The following is a 22,109-nucleotide window of genomic DNA, read 5'->3' as shown; positions in this document are numbered from 1 at the left end:
TATCTAAAAATTTCATCATTGATGAAGTGCAAAATCCAATTAAAAATTATTTTTTACAGAAGAAGCTTTTAATAAATATGATAATTAATGCACTAAAAGAATAAAAATATTTATTATCATATATCAATAATAGATTAAATAATTATATTTACATAATTCCTCTATATTTTCATATCTCCTAATGCATTAACTTAATTACATTATCAAATATACAAGGCCTTATCTTTTTAAATTTCCTGCTAATTCCTGCTAATTTGTCAAATATATATAAGCCATTATCCTTTTAAATTTTTATCATAGGAGTCTCTCGCTTTATTATTCGGATATAAAATTGTAGATGAATTCTGTAAATAGAACTGTTTATTCTATTATTCCTTTTTAACTATATGATAAATTATTTTTCTCTGCATTAATTATTATATCTACTTCAAGTAAGAGTTTATTGTAGTATTTTATTTTATTTATTTGAATTTAATTCGGAGACCACAAGACTGAATTGAGGTAATTTATATTTAAACTTTCAGCACTTATATTTTTCCTACATGCGGTTATTCAAAATATTTTATATTTTAATTTTTAATAAATATTATAATATTATTATAATATTATAATTTTTTATAATATTATTATAATATTATAATTAAAATAATTACTTGAACTAGTCGGAAGCGTTGGTCATTATTATCATAAGAAAATAAGATAGCTAATTTCTCACAATATTATCTTTTATTGCTAAAATTTGAAACACATTTACAAAAGAATAAATTAATATCTTTATTTCATAATTTAAAGCTAAACATATAAGAATGTATTTTACTCTTTTTTGAATTAAATTCCAAAAAGAGGAATATAAGGTGTTGAAACAAAGCAAAATGTGTCTGCTTCTAAGTAATAAAACTTTTGAAAGATTACGTTTCATTAAAGTTAACGTTTTATATCTTAAAGCGGGTATTTTTATTTAAATAATTACTAATTTCAAACTTAAAGTAACTTTTCTTAAAGCAAAGCGTACATAAAAAAATTATGTTTTACTTAAGAATTTTAATTAAATATATTTTTTAAGAATTTACTACATTAGTTTAGTAAAGATGAATTGCGCAAACCTAACACACTTGCGTTAAAATTATTCGATATAATTTCGCTCGTCCGATGCCTTTTATTGTCCCGTCTAGAATTTTAATTATTTCTAAGTAAGACAAAAATTAAGTTTATTATTACGTACTACGAAATTTCAAAAATTTCATTGCTCATACAATTTTAAAAATTTGGCTTATGCGATGAGACGATACCTCACACGTTTCAACGTAACAATTAAACAATAAAATTCCAAACGAGATTATTTCTGATTATGTCTGCGTTTGTGTTCATGCAACTGGAAACCTGTCGTCTGGAGTTTAGTTATAGTGGTTGTCTGTCTGTTTCAAAGTATTTACAATTCATATAAAAGAACTCTTAAATGTATGGTTAGTAAGTTTGCCACTGATATTTCCTGGTGTTAAGAGCAAATTTTCCTTTAACGAAATGAAATTCCTGGTAAGCGAATATAAGTGCTTTTTTATTAGTATTAAGTATAACCTAAAACAGTTTTCAGAAATGTAAATTTTACTGTTATTTTTTTACCTTTTTCACAGAATTTAAATAAATATACAAAGCAGAGGTTAAATAATTAATAAAAAATAATCTGAAAGCATTTTCAGATTTTATATTGTGCCCAAAGGGGCGTTTTTTTACGTTTTTTGCGTTACCTTTATTTATCATGTTCTTCACGCTTAAACCGTAAAATTCAGTTCAAGAGCAATATCGCAAAATAATTTTTAAATGAGCATACCTTTAGAATTTCTGAGTCTCGCGTGCTGGAGATAATTTTTTTTTCCGGACAGTGTTTTCATTGCTCGATTTGAAATAGTTGAGTTTTTTAATAAAAAATTCATTAAAGCGTTGCAAAATATGAAATCGATAATAAAACAAATTCCAAACTAGGGCTTCCAGATGCCATATTCGCTAGAGGATTACGTTATTCAAAATTTCGTGGCTATAGGTACCTTTGTTTTATCATAATGCGAAAAACGTACATATATTTATGTAGATTCTTCATTATTTAATTTCTTTAAATATAATACAGTCTTTAATATTTGGTGGCAACAGTTTGAAAAGTGAATCAACGTAGAAAGTGAATCGATGCAAAATGCCAAAACGAAATTAATAGCCCCTCTGTGCTAACGCCCTTTGGGCTAATAATATTTTTCGCACTTCGGAAGATAACCAGTTTTTCTTGGATGAAATATTTATGGGTTAAAATTAGGTAAATGTTAATTTTATTCTAAATATATTTATACACATGTTTGGGTTTTTATAATGAACTAGGCGCGCGCATCCAACAGAATGAAATAGTTATTAGAAAAAATACAAAAGATATAATGATCCTAATAGCTATAGCTAGTGTAATTTCAATTCATTTCTATTATTATCACTCTAAATGGTTCATCTAGAGTGATAATAATAGAGGTGGAGAACTGCATTTATTGCTTTCAAATTGATTAGTCTGCTAATCAATAAAGGACAGATAGAATTTGAAATAAAAATTAGATTGCTTACGATTTGCCAAATAGCAACACCCCAGCATGTGAAAAATATTTTTTTTTTATTTCGAGCATTGGCAACAATTTTTTTAAATCACTCATTGATTAAATTTGAAAGACAAATATATTACGTTAAAATCTTTGTTGATTAAATTTGGAGGACAAATATCTTACATTTAACGAGTGTCAACATATTGCTTTTAAATCACCGAGTTTGTTGATTAAATTTTCAAGATAAATATCTTTGTCGAGTGGCACAACCTTGACCTTGATTGACCTTGCTTTTAAATATCTGAGTTTTAATGAAAATTTCATTACGTTTGCACAAAACATAATAAAGACAAAACATTCGAAATTCAAAATTCGAGATTAGAGCTGCGCATGTTCGTGTGATGGACCACATGTGTTCAAAATTTGGTGGCCCCAAGTTCCTCCATTTTCCCAATGCGAGGAATTTACATGCACATATACACACCACACACATACGCAAAGATTCCTCATTATTTAGCAATCGAGATATGTTTTGATTTTGACATATTTGCTAATATATTCTTCTTTTTTTGTCACTATCGGATAAGTTTTTCGTTCATAATTTCTAGATATTGCATACTAAGAACCGATTTATGTGCCTAAAATTAACTAGATAAAATCTCAGATTGACTTAAATCAGACTCAAGTAGACTCAAGTAAATAGGATCGTTATTCATATTTAAATGCTTTATTTAACATCAAAAAATAAAAATTATGTTAAATTAATAAATATTTTCAGCAAATATAAAGGATTCATGTACGAATATAATAGCCAATGCTATTTTATCGAAGATGGAGCCGTGAACAACCAAACCGATCAAATTTTTTATTTTGTCCTAAGTATTATCTCTAAACACACTCCCCAGAATCTTGAATTTAAGGTAATCATAACCAAGAAAAAAATTTTCAAGTCAATAATTTCATTCACGATATTTTTCTAAATTTTGTAAATAACCGCAGAAAATTTTAGCACTCTTTTATTCATTAATATCTAAAGAATATTTTGCTAATAAATTTATTCTAAGTGTCTATTTTTCTAATAAGTTCTATTTTTTCACAAAAAGATGTGCTTCAATTCTTACAGATCTTTCCTTGCCCCACCCAATATTTCGAAATTTTTTCATTAAAATACTATGTCTTAGTTTGAAAATCTTCGTAACTGGAAGCACATGCCTTTGTGATTGGAATCTATATTTAAGAACACAGAGCCTGAGAAAAAGAGGCGAAGAATGCTTCAGTTAATCAAGGACGTATTGTAATTGTGAAAAATTTTGAATGACATATTTCAAAGGAAATATACATTTTGGACGTTCGCGAATCCATTTTGACTATTTTTTGTGCGACTTCTATACTAGCGAAAATAATAAAAAACTTTTTTTTACAAAACGAATTGTAAAATGCACTTTTTATGACATCTGTAAGTACGTATTTCGCATAATTCAAAAACGATTAACCGGACAACGTTGAAATTTCGGTATAGGGGGACTGCTATAAGATACTGAACATTCCTTTTTTATTGTAGTCGGCCTCACAAAACGTAAGTAAATAATTATTTAAAAAATAATTAATTTTGGACAAATAACGAAATCTAACTTTTGATGCTGTCTTCCGGATACTATACTTTTATTTCAGAAAATCTTATACACGTTAGGAAAAAATTAATTTATAAGAAGTTTAATTATCTTACGACAAAACCTGACCGAAATATAATTTCAAAATTTGCAGTTTTGATGTCATTTTCAGCTTATCTTGACGGATCAGTTGATTAAGTTAGAACAATTCAAGGAAGTAAGTTTTAATGTAGTGCAGCAAAAAGTGTGCATAATTTAATAGGCCGTGCAACGAAGTCGTGAGGTATTCACATCAGATTTTTTTTTTCAGAGATTTCTCAGAGAAAGAATGATTCATATTTTAGACCTCAAAAGGTTCTAAAGGTTTCTAATTCAATAAAATATTATTAAATATTATCATATATCTACTAATTTTAAGAAACTGCATCCAATTTGGAGACGAGAATCATAGTCATTATTAATTGTGTTTATACCATTACAATTAAATAATAAAACTCCCAAACTAAATTTTTGATTGATTAGTTAGGCTATGAGAAATAATATTGTCAGTGATACTATTTCTACATAGCATTCAGAGTTAAGCTTTGTAGTTTTTATTATAAGCTGTCATGTGATCAAATTTGTTGCTGTCTGAAATTCCAGCGTATTTGATTCACTTCTTACATAGAAACAATTAACTCTTGCAAATTTTGAGCCCCTGCGTTTGAATGTAATGTATCTATAAAATGTACACATAATATATTTCATACAATATATCTACATATAGTATTTATTTGTGTTCTTGTCATCTCATTTACTTTGTATAAAAGTGGTTCGAAACAGGTTTATGTAACAGTATCTTCACTCATTAATAATATTAGAACCTAACTATTTTTGCATATATAATTTAGCGTATATTCGTTTAGAGTATTTGTACTGACATTTTTATTAAGTGTTTTGCTGAATATTATGGAACCTGTTTTCTGCAAGAATTTTTTGATTCTGTCTCTTGTACAACAGTAATGAGATCTCCAATTGGACAGCTCTGTCTCATATAGTACCTTGGAATGCTCTTATATTGCATTTTAATTATATTTTATTTGTAACATTATATTTTATTTGTATCTGAATTATTATATCATAACATCATTTGTATTAACGACTCTGTACAATGACTGCAGAGAATAGCATCAGCAGGTATGTTCACGACTTCCCCCCGCAAGACTGGAATTTGTTTAAATTTTGAAATCAACTTTTCTTTTACTATTTCAACTAAGAATCAATCGGAGCATTAGTTTGTAATTTTTATATTTAACAGTATGAAACTCTGAAAAAATATTTTTTCAGTTTCGTCTTTCAACGTTTTAGCCCAAAGGGGCAATTTACCCAAAAGGGGCAATTAATTTCGTTTCGGCATTTTGCGTCAGTTCACTTTTCAAATTGTTGCCACCAAATATTAGAGCCCTGCATTAAAGAAATTAAATAATGAATGTATGTATGTTTCTCACAATGTGAAAAAATGACGGTACCTAGAGGTATCAAATTTTGAATAACGAAGTCCTCCATTAGAATATGAGCATCTGGAAACCCTAGTTTGGAATTTGGAATTTGTTTTATTATCTATTTCATATTTTGTCAAACACTAAAGAATTTTTGATTAACAAACTCAACGATTTCAAAGTGAACAATCGAAACATTGTAGGAAAAAAAATCTCCAGCGCGCAAGACTGCGTGTCGTAAATTCTAAAGATATGCTCTTTTAAATATTTTTTGTTGTTGCTCTTGGATTGAATTTTACGGTTTAAGTGCGAAAAACGTGAGATTTAATAACTAAAGGTAACACACAAAACGTTAAAAAATCAAAGAAAAAATTTCACAGCTTTCAGATTGTATATTACGCCCAAAAGGGCGTTTTTTATCGTTAAATATCCCGTTCTTAGCACTTAAAACACATAAAATTCAATTCAATAGCAATATGACAAAATATTTAGAAACAGCATACCTTCCATGTACCCATGTTCGGTTCGAGAACTACGCTCTTTAAAATTTGATGGCTTTAGGTACCGTTGATTCTTCACAATGCGAGAAACGTTCATGTAGATTCTTCATTATTTAATTTCTTTTAATATAATATACGGCGATAATATTTGATGGTAACTTCTGGGTTAACGCCGTTTGGGCTGAAAATGCCCCTTCAAGCGTCATACAAAATCTGGAAACTTTCAGATTTTTTTAAATAATATTTTAGATTTTTTTGCGCATAACTATTCTTGCTGCTATCATGCTCATAACAAGCGTTTCAGTCAAGTGATATTTTATGCCTTAGTTTTTTAAATAAGAGCTTGTGGAATTCGCCAGCAGTGGAAGAAACTACGGTAAAATATCAGCAGTCAATACAGAATTCTGGCTGAGAATTTCCCTAATGGAAACAACGAGGAATTACGTTTTCTAGATAGCCGCTGTCGCAGAAGATTGCATGAAACTGAGTCTCCGCAAATTTCTGTTGTTTTTTTAAGTGAAAACAGATCACTACGTAGTTCGAGAGAAGAAGAACGAAAAAAAAAAAAAATACATAAAGTTTTGAAGAAGAATGTAGGTGTTTTATTTTTTAATGTATGACATAATCCTTATTTAATAATTCAAATTTGTATTTTAAGTTGCTAAAATATGTTTTCTTTTTCCTATGTTGATACTGTTTACCAAACTTCACATAAATATCGATAGTTTGGAAATCTTTTTAAAAAAAAGACGTGAAAAACCATCAACTTGCACAAAGTAACTTTCACATTTTTATATGTAAAAAATCACTAAATTGCGGCGAGATGGTTGCGATAGTACGTAAGTACCGTAATTTTTGTGCAATTTAATAATATGAAGCTCTGAAAAGTTTTTAAGGATTTAGACAAATAATTGCCATCTGACCTTGGCTGAGATTTGCAGATAACAGACGGCTTCTACCAAAACAATATTAAAACACTGTGAGACTGACCAATTAGGGTTTGTTTCTGACAGCGTTAGTGTTAGTGTGTTTACAGAAATTTTTGAATGTAGATTTTCAGCTTAACCAAACAATGCTAATTATTTGGCAGCAATTACTGCCATAGCTTGATTTGCTATCTGTATAAAGTTTGTTTACAGAAAGACTATTAAATGAAGTCAGTGTAAGCTATTATACTTATACATTAAAAGTCTAAGCATCGAGAAACAATAGATGATATTAAAAAAATTAACCTGAAAAATTTCATTAAAATTTGCTACTATTATTAGTAAACTACCGTACTTTCCAGATATGCGGAATTCTTCAAGATCTTTCTACAAATTTCTAGATGTGTGGGCTCCTTTCTCATTTTTAATGTAGTTTCACCTTAAAAAGCACCATTTCGGCAGCATTACGGAGATTCAAAAAACCTAATAAGGTAACTAAAGAACATTCCAACAATTAATTCCAACGATGGCATCCAAAAGTTCTGTGAATGTAATAAACGAGATATAAAAGGAACGTATATTAAAGGAAAACAGTAATTTTTTTCCCTTCTGACCTCGATTATTCCTACATTCATTTATAAAATACTACAGACAAATTGTATATTCTGTTCTTAAGTTGTTAATAATCGCAGCCCATGCGTGCTGTCATGGCGTAAGTAATTAACAGGTTCAGCTTGTAAGATTCAGAATCGTGATTTCCCAGCAAGAAATAGTTGAATTTTGAATTTTCGTTTCCAAGAAAAAAGCCTAAAAATCTTCTCAGTGACCAGTGACACCCGTACTTAAAAGGTGGTAAAGGATAAATCGTCACCGCCTGAGTTTTTTTGGACAACTAGGTCTCGTCTCTCTCTCTCTCTCTCTCTCTCCAATCACCCATTAAATTGGAGGAATGTAACGAATTATAGTGTTTACCCGTGCGTACTTTCATGATGCAAGTGTTTAATATATCCAGCTGGGAAGTGGAAGATTTGTGACTCGATTCCGGTGTCACGGAATTGAGTTCACACACCAATGAATCTGGAAAATCTCTAAATCCTTTAAAGTAAAGTTGACATATTTCAAATCCCGTTTGCAAGTTTGATAGAAGTATTTTTAGAAATAGAAATTAAACATCTAGAAGCGCTATTTCGCCAGAGGTAATGCAAATAAATTTTTTTTGTACAAATATATGTAGATATTTAATATTTTTTCTGTGCATGTTTTATTAGATCATCTTCTGTTTATTCGTGGCTGCCGTCAGTGCTCAGTACGGGAAATCAATTCTCCCTCCTTTCGGATTTCCGCTCAGTTTCCCAAGTTCGGAAGAATATGCTGCTTCTCTAGGTGGGGCCAAAGTAGGACTTTACGGCAAATCTGGAAATAGTGGCTTCAGATTCCCTTATGGCTTTCCATACGGATTACCTTTCAATCCTTATGGGTTCCCTAAAGGATCAGATATCACCGGAGCCAGTCTTGGAGGTGCCAGAGTCGGCCTGTACGGAAAAGATAGACAAGGATGATGTGAATTTTTATAAAAGGTAAGTTCGTTCCTCCGTTAGATAAAAACAAAACTTGGTTACAGATATTCAGTTTATACGAAATTAGGATGTCATCAGTGAATTCACATTAAGCCCAGTTGCTCGATATTTACTTTTGCTTAGTACCACCATCCAGAAAAAGCAGCCAATCGGGCAAGACTTACACTGTGAAATTGTTACACTGAGAAACATTTTTGAAAATAAGACCGTTATATTTAAATAAATGATTACTGTAGCAAATTACCAACCTCGAACCAATTCGAAGTAACTGAATGTGGAAAATGTATAGTTTTCTGTACGATTACAAAGTGATTTCTTGAAGGAAAGGCACTGTTTACAAGCCTTATCGCAACTTTCTTAATGGATGTTTTGGATCATCCGAAAGTTCTTAAGGTTTTTTCATGATGAATAGAAATGAAGCAGTCCAAAAAATATAAGAAACTTTCACTGAGTCACATAAGCACTATTTTATTCAATGGCTTTATTGCCATCTCTCAAGCAAATGGCAATAAAGCCAAGCAATATCCATTTTTAAATTTCATTAAGTTTACTCATAAAGACGCTAGCGAGGTGTGCTTTTAAAGTCCCCAAAGAAGTGAATTCCAGACCATTCAGACAGTTTAAGTAAAATATTATTAAACATCATCCTATATCTGCTAATCTTAAGCAATTTCAACCGATTAACGATAATTATTAGTTGTTTTCATTAAATTAAATAATAAAGCATACAAAATATACAATTAAATAATAAAACTTCCAAACCTAAGTTTTTAATTGACTAATTTGGCTACACAAATAGTAAAAATTATACACCAATCTTGATATTTTTTGCCTTAAACTTAGTTTTATAATATGAGCTTGTGGAATTCGCCAGCAATTAAAAGAACTATTGGTAAATTTTCGGCAGTAATACAGAATTTTGCTGAGAATTTTTTAAAGGAAACAACGAGGACATGCGTTTTCTAGATAGCCACTGTTGCCGAAAACTGCACGAAGCCGAGTCTCTAGATGAAAATCTGGGAGGGCAAGGTCTATTAAATATTGGGAGGGGGCATGAAATATCTCTGCCGTTTTCAATAAGCTTTTGTCTAGCATTCACAATATCGGTCAGTTCTGTGCGCTTTGCTTCGATTTCTACTTTTAAAACTACCGATGGTAACAGCATTGCCTGATTTAGTGGCAATAATGCATAATATATAATTCCACTGTAGTCCCTTCATTCACAAAGCGTTACATTTTTGGAGACGCATAAGTACATTCTTACACTGTTAAAGTATTTGGTGCGCATACATCATAGCAGCTTAGATACTCTACCGTTTTCGACTGATCTCATTTTTCAAATATTCAGTTTGTCTGACAGATCCTGAAATGCACAACTTGGATTTTCAGGGACAGCTTCTATTAATAGGTGCTTGTTTACAGAGGATGGCTGTCCAAATCTTGAAGGATAAAATTTCCGCGTTTAAACTTCTCAAACCACTTTCGAACTGAGTTATCAGAAACAGCATATTTTCCATATATAGCGCAAAATTTACGAGCAAAGTAAAAGAAAATAACACTGCACCGAAACCAAAATTATGCCATAACCACATGCTAAAAATATGCAACATTAACAGAAAAGACCGTATTTAAGCATCTGCTTGCTCCGTATCAGCAGTAACATAACTATGAGAAGAAACCTCTCTTCGACTTAAAAACCGCAGAAATTTTCGGGGGTGACCCAATATTAAAATAGTACTAAATGTTGCTGTGATTTTAGATAATAGCAAAATGGAGCTGAATCTAATAAGCAAAATGTTACAAAATGCAAATGTGGAGGTTTTGGCAGAAATATCTCTAACCAGAACAATATTTTTTACAAACACTGTTGTCTCGGAGAACAAATCCTGTGCATTCTTTTCAATATTCTAGCTTCTCTATGCATTCTCTTGCACTCATAATATATAAGTAAAATGAAGAAATAACGATTTCTTTTTCAGCAGTCATTCTATGTTTTTCATGGTTGTGCATTCATTTATCATTCTGTTCATCACATGATTGCCTCATCGATCAGAATTCTTTAGGCAGAATTCCTTCTTTTTCGAGTAACTATTTTTCTAGCTTTGGGAAAAATTGTAGGTCCAAATTAACTCTCTAGAGGTGTGAACTTTACATTAATTGACATCATGAAACTGGCTTTCAAACCCGTTTCTTATATGGTTCAAAAATGTTCCATATCTTATCTCTTATAATACCTCGTTTTCAAATTACCACACTGGACTGAAAACGAGGCAAAAAATAGAAAGTAATGAAAAATTTAATCTGTTAGCTTCAAATAAAGTTTCATAATTTTACAAGAAATACAACAAAATCTTAGTGAACAAGTTTGAAAAAAAAATATTAGGATTAGAAGTATGCAAATTGTGACAAAGCACCCAAGGAAAAACGAAAAGAAGGGATACCTTTTGGGAAAACTTTTTAACGAAAACTGGCTGGTATCCACACATAAGGGACACCCTAAAAACTTTCATATAGAAATTTGAATCCGAATCAAAATGTAAATATTCAGTAGTTTTTTACAACTCTGTCGCTAGTGAGCCAGTTTAAGGAAAGAATTGGAGTAATAAAATTGGGTAATTCTACTTACATAAAACTACCTTCTTAAACTTTCAAAAGCTTTCTATAAAGGGAATGATACGAGTTTAACTTTGGGACCGAAGTTATGTATTTCTATGTATAAGAAAGCATCAAAAAATGAAAATCTTAATACCGACGTCATTTTACATCTCCTATGCTATAACTAGTTGTCTGAAGCTGCATGCGGCCCCAATGCACATCGAAAGCTGACGGAAAAAATTTTTTTTGATTAAAATCTTTTCCCAACATAATGAAGACTATTTTAATTTGGCATACTAAATATTTATGAAACATACATAAGCAATAAATAATAATATAGCAAAAGGAAAAAAATCAAATTTAAATGTATTTGCTATCAGAATTCTATACTTTGCTACCGCTTTTGTAGGCTACACTTTATAATTCGGCTATGTTGAGGGCTAAATATTAAATTTTCAGGCTAATATTTATTTCAAGTAATTTAAATATGTTTAATTAATCACTAAATAACTTACTGAAATTAAACTAAATATAAACAAATTATGAAAACTTTCTAAGTTTTCAGAAACAACTTTCCAAGTGGGGAAAAATTGGGAATACATAATGACAACTTAGTCTCTTCCTCTTATTTATTAAAGTTTTTTTCGACACATAAATGAAAGTACGTATGTTTGTATGAACTTCTTTATTTCTTAATATAGCTAGATATTCCATAGCGTTTATATTCAAAGTTTATTTCCTTGGAGAAGAATTGCTAGAAATTTTCTTCATCACGGATTGTAGGTACTCATCAGTCTATCGGGTTTCTTTCTTATTAGTTTTCAACTATGATAAAACGCTATTCATATATAAATGTATTCCTAAACAAAGGGTTTATTGTTAGTGCAAAAAATCGTAACTGAGCTTATTTTTTATAAGTACGAATAAAAGTTTATGCAATACGTATCTTCAAATCTTTGAATAAGATTTCTATCACTCTGTAAATTAGTCAGTTCCATTTATATATTTTCTGATGCGTTATTTACAATTTCGTTTCTAATGGTGGTGTAAACTCGGACTTCAAGTAACTGAAATCTTTGCAAAACGGTATTTTCGGCAATCACGTAATTGAAATGTATTCGTGGGCCACATAAAATTGCTTTGGTGGCTACATACGGCCCTCCGATTGCCAGTTTAAGGCCATTGTTATACAAAAATGCCTTAAAACTTAGGATTTTGTTTTCTAAAAACCAGTTACAGCTATCTTCAAATGACACCTAGTAACAATCATTACTAATATAATTCAAATCATGTAAGTGGAATTACTTATTCGATTTTAGAAGCTGATATTTGCTGTCAGGTATTTAAAACAGACTAAAAAACAAATATGAGCAATAAAATATTCTCCGTTTACTGAAAGCACTAGTAATAAAAAATGAAACTGTTCTTATTCACCCCACTTATTCGTAAATCTCAACAGCTAGGATTTCTTCTCTATAAAAAGAATGTAAACCTGATGGAAAAGTAATTCAAGAATACTTTAGTACAGAAGAATATAAAGAGTGAATCAAGAATATTCTTAGCGGTTAGCTTCTATGGATATCAAGAATTTCCGGTCTGCCATGTATTAAAGTTTGCTTGGCAATAAATTCTTCTATCAGACAAGTAGTGGTAATGCTAAATAAATAAATTTGAAAATTTCGTTAGAGAAATCATTTGCGTTCTTTTTTGACTGTTTAATTATTTTCGCTATGCTGAGGCTTGAGTGGATATCAGGCGCATCGGCAGGTGATGGATAGGTATAGGTTTTAGGGCAGGGGCCACCTGTTATTTACCCTGAGTCAGTAGGTATACCAGGCCCCTTACCTAGCTATTCAGAGTAGCAACGCCTTCCTGTGGCCCATGGTACCATTCTGGTGCCGAGGTGCTGCTGTTGTTTGGTGCAACTGACATCGCAAACTCTGCCAACGCTGGGATGTCACGAGTTGTCCATTCATAAGCCCAGATTTATTTTGGCTGATGGAGCATTTAACTGCATGTTCATCATACTTATCCATTCATCTCTTATAGATACAATTGATGTACTTAGTTCCTTTACACACTTTGGTTATTGTTCAGCACTTTGAATTTTTAAAGCATTTGCGATTTACTCATATTGATTCTCTGACTTGCTGGTGTGCTTAGGTGCTTTATACCATTTATATAGAGACTGGGCGTGATTTGAAATGCTTTTATTATTTGCTGTGACCGCTTTCAACTAGAAATTCAAACACAATCATTGACGGCTTTTCTTTGCATAATGATTTAGGTGAAATCATTCTGTGTTGCAATGTTCTAAACCCCTTAATGCAAGAATATCCATTATTTGGATCATGTCTTCCGCATATGGCTATTACTGATTGGGCATTTTGCGTAAAGATTTACATCTTGGTCTTCTCAGGTGCAGGCATGTTGTTATGATACATGTGAACAGATAATGCTCTAGATCACCCCTCTCCCCACACACGCATAGATCTGAATGTGTGAGATTCTTCTTGCAGACATATGTGGAGAAAAAGCCGTGGCCTGAGATCAAACCCCGGTGTTATGCTATCCGTGCCTAGGAGGAATGACATTGGGGTTATAGTATCTTAACGGAGCCTTTACAATGCCTGGAAACTTCTATAGTATTATGCCAGCAACAGGCAATGCTGCATATACTTTTTTTATCTTGTACTTTCTTTTCTAGTTTATATATGGCTGAAAATAACAATATAACTAGATATCTTGCTTTTGAAGGCAAAACCTTTGAGATAGATCAAAGGTTTTGCCTTCAAAAGCAAGATATCTTTCTTCTCAAAACAATGAACCCAGAGAAAATCAATCGAAGGAGCAAAAATGAAACTTTCATCGAGTGGGGTAAAAATGACCTCTAGTCAAGTTACTCAATCAATATCAAAAGAAGGGCAGGACGCTATTAAAAACATGACAACCTCTCTCAATCTCTCTCTTTATCAAAAAGAGGATGTCGGAAGCAAAAAAAGAAACGTGCCTGTGCCTGAGAACTGAAAATTGCCAAAGGTACTTGGGTTGGGAAAACCCAAAGGGAATGGTTAAAAAAAAAAAAGGCAATCTGAAAGGATGGAGTAGAATACAGCCCCGAAGACTGCCAAAAGGGACAGACCTGAACGTTATACCTTCAGGGAGGCTCTTACGGTGACAATCGCTGTACTCATTGAGGGACATCCTAAAAAATGTTTATCGGAGGAACAGGCTACTGACCTTGAACTTCTGATAACGTTAACTACGAGGGTTATTATCTAAAGTGCCTGATATTATAATCTAAACTTATTTAACTAACTTGTACTTTAGATATTATCAATACTAAAGAGTTACACCTCAGCTCTATTAAGGGTCTGTGAGACTTTGTAAACAAAGTGGGCAACCCAAACAAATGGAACTGAGAAGCACTGGGTTCGGTGCAACTAGCACAAAATGCTACTTATCAGAGGTGCCTGATACCTGACAAACTCAACCTCAAGAAGAAGAAAAAGATGTTCAATAAAGTTGGTTACGTTAAAATAGGCACTTCGAGGTAATACCGAATTTCCTCTCATTTACGATTGTAACGTGATTAGGGAATTTTAGCAATTTGGAGGATTCGATCTTTGTTTTTTTCGCAGCAGTCGTTACCATAGTTACGAGTCATGGTTTGGAGGGTAGCCTATGGTTTGGAGCCATGGTGTGGAGGGGCTCTTTCGCCTATTCTAAAGTATCAGACTAGAGCTTATTCGGAAATGTTTAAAACTGAGAATTGTCCTGGAATTGAATTTCTGCTTAAAAAAGGTCAATCAAGCTAGAACATCAGATCAAGAATCGCGTCTCATTAATTGTCTTTTACTGGGATAATTGAGTAACGAATCAAGCTAAGAAGATAAAAAATGGATAGCCAAGGACTATGCTCATAATGTTAGCAAAAACAATAAATATTATAATATAATCCTCCTCCTTGGAGCAAGACAGTCGCAACTTCAAATCAAGATAACTTCATATACTTTTATTAAAGGCTATCACAGCGATAGCAATATAAATGTATAAGACTATAAATCATATATTAGTTAATTACTCACAGCCACTTTACGTCGTATCATGGTTAATCATAGTTATTTTATATAAGACATGTAATAAATGGAAACTTTGATTTTTATTTATATTATTACTTTATTTTATTATTTAGGCCAGGAACTTCCACTTTACACGCTTTGCATGATATCAAAGAGGCTATCATGGACAACAAATATCACGGTCTCCATACAGCACTCATCAGCTTAGACCTGAAGAGTGCATTTGACAACTTATGGTGGCCAGCGATCTTGCAGGCTCTAAGAAGTTCTGGCCGCCCAAGCAATATCTTTAATACTATAAATCATTATCTACAGGATCGAAGAATAATGATTATACATTCAGCAGGAATTATTGAAAAGTCACAGATGAGAGGATGCCCGCAGGGTTCCTGCGCAGGTCCTCAACTCTGGAATTTAACCTTCAATAAGCTACTCAATGCTTCCTGGCCTGCGCATACGAACATTTTTGCCTATGCCGATGACGCGGCCTTGGTTGTCAAGGGACATTCTCGTGAAGAATTGCAAAAGAACTGCAATGAGGCCTGTCAAATTTTCTAGCGAAATTGTGACGAACTGAAATTAGTGATAGCAGAAAATAAGTGTCAAATTTTACTGGTGCCTAAGAAGGGAGGCTCTTTGGCAAGGAGACCGCGTATTGTACTCAATGGTCAGAGGTTCAAAATTGTAAAAGAATTAAAATATCTTGGTGTTACCTTTGATGAAAAACTTACGTGGATTCCTCATGTTCTCTCTATTAAAAAGCGTACCCTGGCCATCGCCAAACAACTAAGACAATTTTATGGATACAAGTGGGGTTTGAACCACCACATTCAAAAGATCTTATACACAACGGATGTAGAAAAGTTAGTAACTTACGCTGCAGCAATTTGGGCTCTCCCTATGCAGAGGAGAAAAATCAAGCATCTCTCTACTATTCAGCACCCTTTTGCCTTAGGCATAACTCGGGCATATATTACTACTTCCACTGATGCAATAAATGTCTTGGCTGGTTTGCTCCCACTGCATATTAGAACTGAGGAGGAAGCAGCACGACAAATGTTAATACAGCTACACAAACCAATAGCATTTGCTGAAGAAAATTTTACTTCGGAGGAATATGAAAGCAAACTAACATCTGACAGCATTCACCCTGCGGATTATGGTGTTGGCATTAGACTACATGTTTGGCCTACAGAATACCGTAGCCCCTCGAGTATAGTAATTTATACGGATGGATCTAAAATTGAAGGAAATGTGGGGAACGCATTTGCTGTCTTACAAGAAAATAGTGTCATTGCACAATGGAAGGGCCATTTGGCTAACAATAACAGTGTTTTTCAAGGGGAAGCAGTAGCAATAGCGCAAGCTATTCGCTACTTGCTAACCCACCAAATCCTAAAGGCTACTATAAAATCTAATAGCCTTTCAGCTATTTATGCGATTAGTAATCCAGAACACCCATCCAAAATCATCAGAGATATTCAATAAGATCTTAGAAAATATCAACGCCATGACATCCACTTAGCTTGGATAAAGGCACATATGGGTGAATATGGAAACGAAGTTGCAGATACTCTCGCCAAGGAGGCCGCTTTTGGAATTGCTGCTGAACAAATTCACATACCTTGGCCGCATTCACATTTGAAATCTGCACTACGTCTCAAAGCAATCAGTAAGTGGCAAGAAGAATGGGATTATAGTACCACTGGTCGTCGTACTTATTACCATATTTCTTACGTTACACAAGATAGATGCTGTGGAAATCCCCATCTGACACGTTATATTTCAGGGCATGGCCCTTTTCCTCTTTATTTTGAGAGATTTAAAATAAGCGATTCCAATTTTTGCACATGCGGAGAGTTAGGCTCTCCGGAGCATTACCTTGAAACATGCCCTCTTACAGAAGGCTTACATATCAGATTCCCTTCGCAAAATCGTCAAGCCTTTTGCAAATTTCTAATCAAGCAGAGGTACTTGATTAATAAAATTAACAAGGTTATGGGAAAGGTTAAAGGTCTTGGAATAGACCTGTGCTAGGTGTAGCATTCATAGGCATAATGTATTGATGCAAAGTACATAATCTTCGTGGTAAACTCTGGTTTAATGCTACATTTATAGATTTTAGTGATATTCTTATAACGGACTGATCTAATGAAATGATCATTGTACTGTATCTTATGCATCCCCTATGAAAAACAATGTTTACTTTGCTTATTAGTTACCACAGTCTTAACGTACCCTTTCAAATAGTCACTCAGTACAAATTCTATCAAATTTTGTGTCTCTGAAATGTAAAAGTAAAATATTTCATAAGAAATTACTGTACCAGTGTACCAGTTACTGTACCAAATATGAGGGTACACCATTATTGGTTTTTGTTGTTCCAGAATGCTTACGTTTGTATGAATGATACTTATGGCTGAATTTGTGAAGCACATTAAGTATGTACTTTTCAATGATCCTCACGACTTGATCCTGTATTTGTATGATCCTATATTCCACATTCTGCTCCTAATGTGTATGTGTATTATTTTGTATGGCATATTCTATGTATATATATATATATATATATACAGCGCATTATTTATTTACTTATTTTTATTTATTTATTTATGTTATTTATTTATTTTTTTTGAAGGTTTTTATGTATGAATAATATAATAATATTTAATCATATAATTAATTGATACTTAGTATTTTGCATTTTAACTGTATACGCACCAGCATTATGTTTTAATAATCCTGTTTGATTATATACTGTATCATGCATATGTAGGATATTGTATTTTTTTTTCTTTTTTTAATTTTCTTTCTTTATTTTTTTATTTTATTTTTTTTAAGGTTTTTATGCATAAATAATATAATATTATTTAGTCATATAACTTAAATCGATACTTAGTATTTTACATCTTAACTTTTGCATTTTAACTGTATACGCACCAGCATTATGCTTTAATAATCCTGTTTGATTATATACTGTATCATGCATATGTAGGAAATTGTATGGTTTATTTATATTGTACGATATCGTAAGTACTGTAAAGTATGACCTGTAGTCCCACTAGTCTCTAGATAAGGGTGGACGTGGTGCTATTACCAATTAACCATAACGGTAAAGGGGTGGTGCCCACGTCCTCCGTCACTAAACTAAACTATATTTTATTGTCTATTATTTTATTTGCTACTATTATTTTATTTGTTACTATCTGAATTGTCTTTCTCCAAAGGGATTTATTATCAGATTTTCTTGATCACTATAGCACGGGTGTATTTTACAGTATAATTTATACTTTTTGTGATTGTACATTTTCTATTTATAGAAGAAATGAAATACAGTTTGTCTATAAATTTTGTTTTAACTTTCAACATTTTATTATTTGCAGACGTTTAAAGTTATCGCTTAGGCATATACTCTTCGTATACTGCTATTGAAATTTAAGCCTTCATTGCAAGATAGTGCTGCAATCGACAATACAATTAAATGGAGACCGGACTGGAAAATGCGCGTCGTTTCCTAAAATTTAACGAAACTAAATCTTTATTAAAGTACAAAGAAATTTGGGCTACCAGTAGTTGTGTTTAAATAGAAAAGAACTTGTAAATAATTTGCAAGTAAAAATGCATTGAAGCAATTCAGGAAACACTTGTGTGTAACCCGCAAAACTGCATACAGCGTGCCTTTCGAGAACTCAGCATTAAAAGAGTGATTGCCCATGAAACTCCGCAGAAACGTCTTCGACTTCTATTAGAGCTTTTGGAAATAGAATCTATGGACAATGGTAAGACTTGTGATTCCTTTTTCTAAAGATTTAAGAGGTGAAGTCACATTGCACTTTGACGTAATGAGACGATTCAGGGCACTTAAAACATTCATCAAGCAGCTGACCGCAAAAAAAAAAAAAAAAAAAAAAGGAAACATGAATGTTTCATGGCTAAGGCTTTTGAATGTAAGGGCAAGAGTGTATTGTAAGGATAACTTTTCTCTTTGAAATTCGCTGTCACACGAATCGTTTAGTTAAGTATGCTTTCTGAATGGATAATGCCACGAAGGGAGGCCTGAAATTCCAGATGTAATCTTTTACTAAGGTTATAAGCTTCCATGCTTATCAAGAAAATTACTTTGATTAACACAATCTTCCACAATACATTGATAAGAATACTTTGAAGTAATAAATCCCCTATTATCCCTTGATGTGAGGCCCACCAGCGGCCGAGCGGTAAAGTCGCTGAACACTGGTAGTTCGGTCCGAGGTTCGAATCCCGCGAACGGGCTGACTGCATGGGTGTTTTCGTGGTTTTCCCCATGTGTAACGTGTATACGAGCCAGTTTCCCTTAGAAAGTCCTCCACGAAGGCATCCCTCCCCTTAGGCAGATAGCCCTAGTGTGCTTTGCCATAATTAAATACACACACACACACACACACACACACACCCTTGACGTGATGCCTATATTATTTCTTTGTTTTCCTAAAAGACAAAGTGTGCGTCCCTCTGCGTTCCCATCAGTGGACTAGACTGCTACATATCATAGAAGCATACCGAGGCTGGATGTGGCTTGTTTAAAAATGTACGATGGGAGGCTGAAAATTAGTATGATGTGATTAGGGCAACCAGTGGCGCTCACACAGAATTTAATTAATTGATTATAAGGCATAACAAGCTTTTGCAACTGCTTCTCCTTTCATGCGTGTTTTATAAGTTACACTATAAATATTGCTGAGAAAAATTAATGTTAAAACTGAAAAAGTGATAAAATGAAAAACCGTTAAAACTTGAACAAGAAAAAGAGATGAAATGTGAAGAACCTTTTAAACACTATGTGTTTCTAAATCTAGACACGACGGATGCTATAAAGCAAAACGATACAAGAATTTTTACCTCACTTTCAGTATTTCAATTTTTATTTTATATTTCTTTCAGAAATTTGAAATCCTTACTAAATACTAATTTTTAAATAAATCTTTATAAAAAGAATTTATTTTATTTATTTTAAGATCTTTTTATTTAAATTTACTTTAAATTAGAGTATAGTCATTAAATGCATAAAACTTTGTATTTGGTATTTAATAAAGATATGTTAAAAACTGCAAAATCAATACTATTTTCTTTCTTTTTCTCTAGGCTTTCTCCTTTTCAGGTCTTGCTCTCTAAACTTGCTTCTTTGCTCCTGAGTCATTTTGAATTCCCATGAGGAAAAGAAAAGAAAAAAAGAAGGGGAAAAAAGAAAAAAAAAAGATTTTCGTCTTTAATTGGAATTGAATTGTATTAAGTCAACAATAATTAAAGTTCACTAAATAAAAACTGCTTTTAAATGCTGAATTACTCATGACTGTGCTTCATTTTTATGCGCATTTATTAGTCATGTTTAGAAATAAGTATTTTAATTCAAATTAGTTTCATATACATGAGCAAATTTCGTAATACCTTGGTATACTGATTGATTTCAAAACTACCTAAAATTAAGTATTACTTTCAAAGTAAAGTAGATTTAAAAATTTTAATTATTGACAAATTCTTTCTGAAAACATGTTTAATACTCACTAAATAATTAATGAATAAGAGGAAACATATTATTACCAGGGTTAAAAAGCAACCAAAAATAATGTTTGCAAATGCTTTTGATGAACTCGCGATACTTTGAATTCTTTTCCTCACATTTACGCCTACAGAAAAAAAGTGTGTTCCAGTTATCGGGATTTTCTAACTATCCAAATGGTTTATGGTGTCAATTAGTCCAGATATTTGGAATTTTACTGTCCAGCTTTGCAAAAATGAGCATCTTCATCTCAAGAAATTACTTATGTGACACGTTGCAAACTGATTTTCTTTCGATACATTACAAGAAATTAATTTAAATTTCCATTAATTCTTATACTAAAAAATCTTTTGAAAGCAACCTAGTTCGTTGTATGGAATATTTATAGAAAAATGGGGGTGTAATTGCATTGTGATCATAAAACTTTAAATTTGGTTACAGCTCTATATTTTCAAACAACAAATTAATATTTGAATATATTTTACTGGCTTCAAGTATTTTAATAATGTTCATTAAAAGCCCGCAAAGTACTATAGATTTTAGATTAAGTACTACAGATTATTACATTATCTTAAATAAAGGGTTTTTTTATTGTTATAAAAATAAAAATTCTGATGTGGACACCATAGAACTTAGATGTCCTATTAAATTATACGCATTTTTTGCTGCATTTCATTTAAACTTATTTCCTCGAATTTCATTAGAGATATACAGTCCGGACTCGTCGGGACTTCGGCGATTCCGGATTTGGGATCATCAGTTTAAAGCTTGTAAGATAGCATGTAGAAATTATAAAATTAAAAGTATAAAATCCTGATTTATGAAATAATGAAACATATATCATGTAAAGGGTAACAAAATTTACAAAAAAAAAAAAAAAAAAAAAAAAAGCTTAATATTCATTTGTTTACTTTATTAAACATTTCGGTACTTTTCCGTTTCGCTGGCGCAAATCTCGCCAAGCAGACTTTATTGGCGACAACATACAGTATACACATAAAAAATTTTAGTTCTAAGAATTTTTTTTTTTGAAGGCATAAACATTTTAATATCGCTTAAAACTTTATAAAAAGCCAATAAATAAAGAAAATAAATTTGTAAAAAGACATTAATTTGAGAATTTACTATGCTTTCATCGTTCAACATCCTAATTCGCCGGTTCATATCACTTGACTCCAAGCGATCTCATCTCACGTAAACTACTCTACAAAAATCTAATGCTCTCCGTAATTATC

General features: G+C 32.1%; 1 protein-coding gene across 1 annotated transcript; it reads left to right on the top strand.

The window, feature by feature from the left end:
• The first annotated feature begins 1,409 nt into the window (after window positions 1-1,409).
• On the top strand, window positions 1,410-20,657 carry LOC118188607 (uncharacterized). Its single transcript, XM_085822955.1, has 3 exons — window positions 1,410-1,533; window positions 8,353-8,661; window positions 20,460-20,657. The coding sequence occupies exons 1-2, from the start codon at window positions 1,522-1,524 to the stop codon at window positions 8,641-8,643; spliced, it is 303 nt and encodes a 100-aa protein (XP_085679081.1). The 5' UTR covers window positions 1,410-1,521; the 3' UTR covers window positions 8,644-8,661; window positions 20,460-20,657.
• Window positions 20,658-22,109: the final 1,452 nt, after the last annotated feature.

This window comes from Stegodyphus dumicola, chromosome 8 (genome assembly GCF_044657685.1).
Source record: "Stegodyphus dumicola isolate Sdum_Otavi_A_Nest chromosome 8, ASM4465768v1".
NCBI lineage: Eukaryota > Metazoa > Arthropoda > Arachnida > Araneae > Eresidae > Stegodyphus > Stegodyphus dumicola.
Note: the sequence above shows the minus strand (reverse complement) of the source record. Positions and strands in the feature narration are given on the sequence as shown.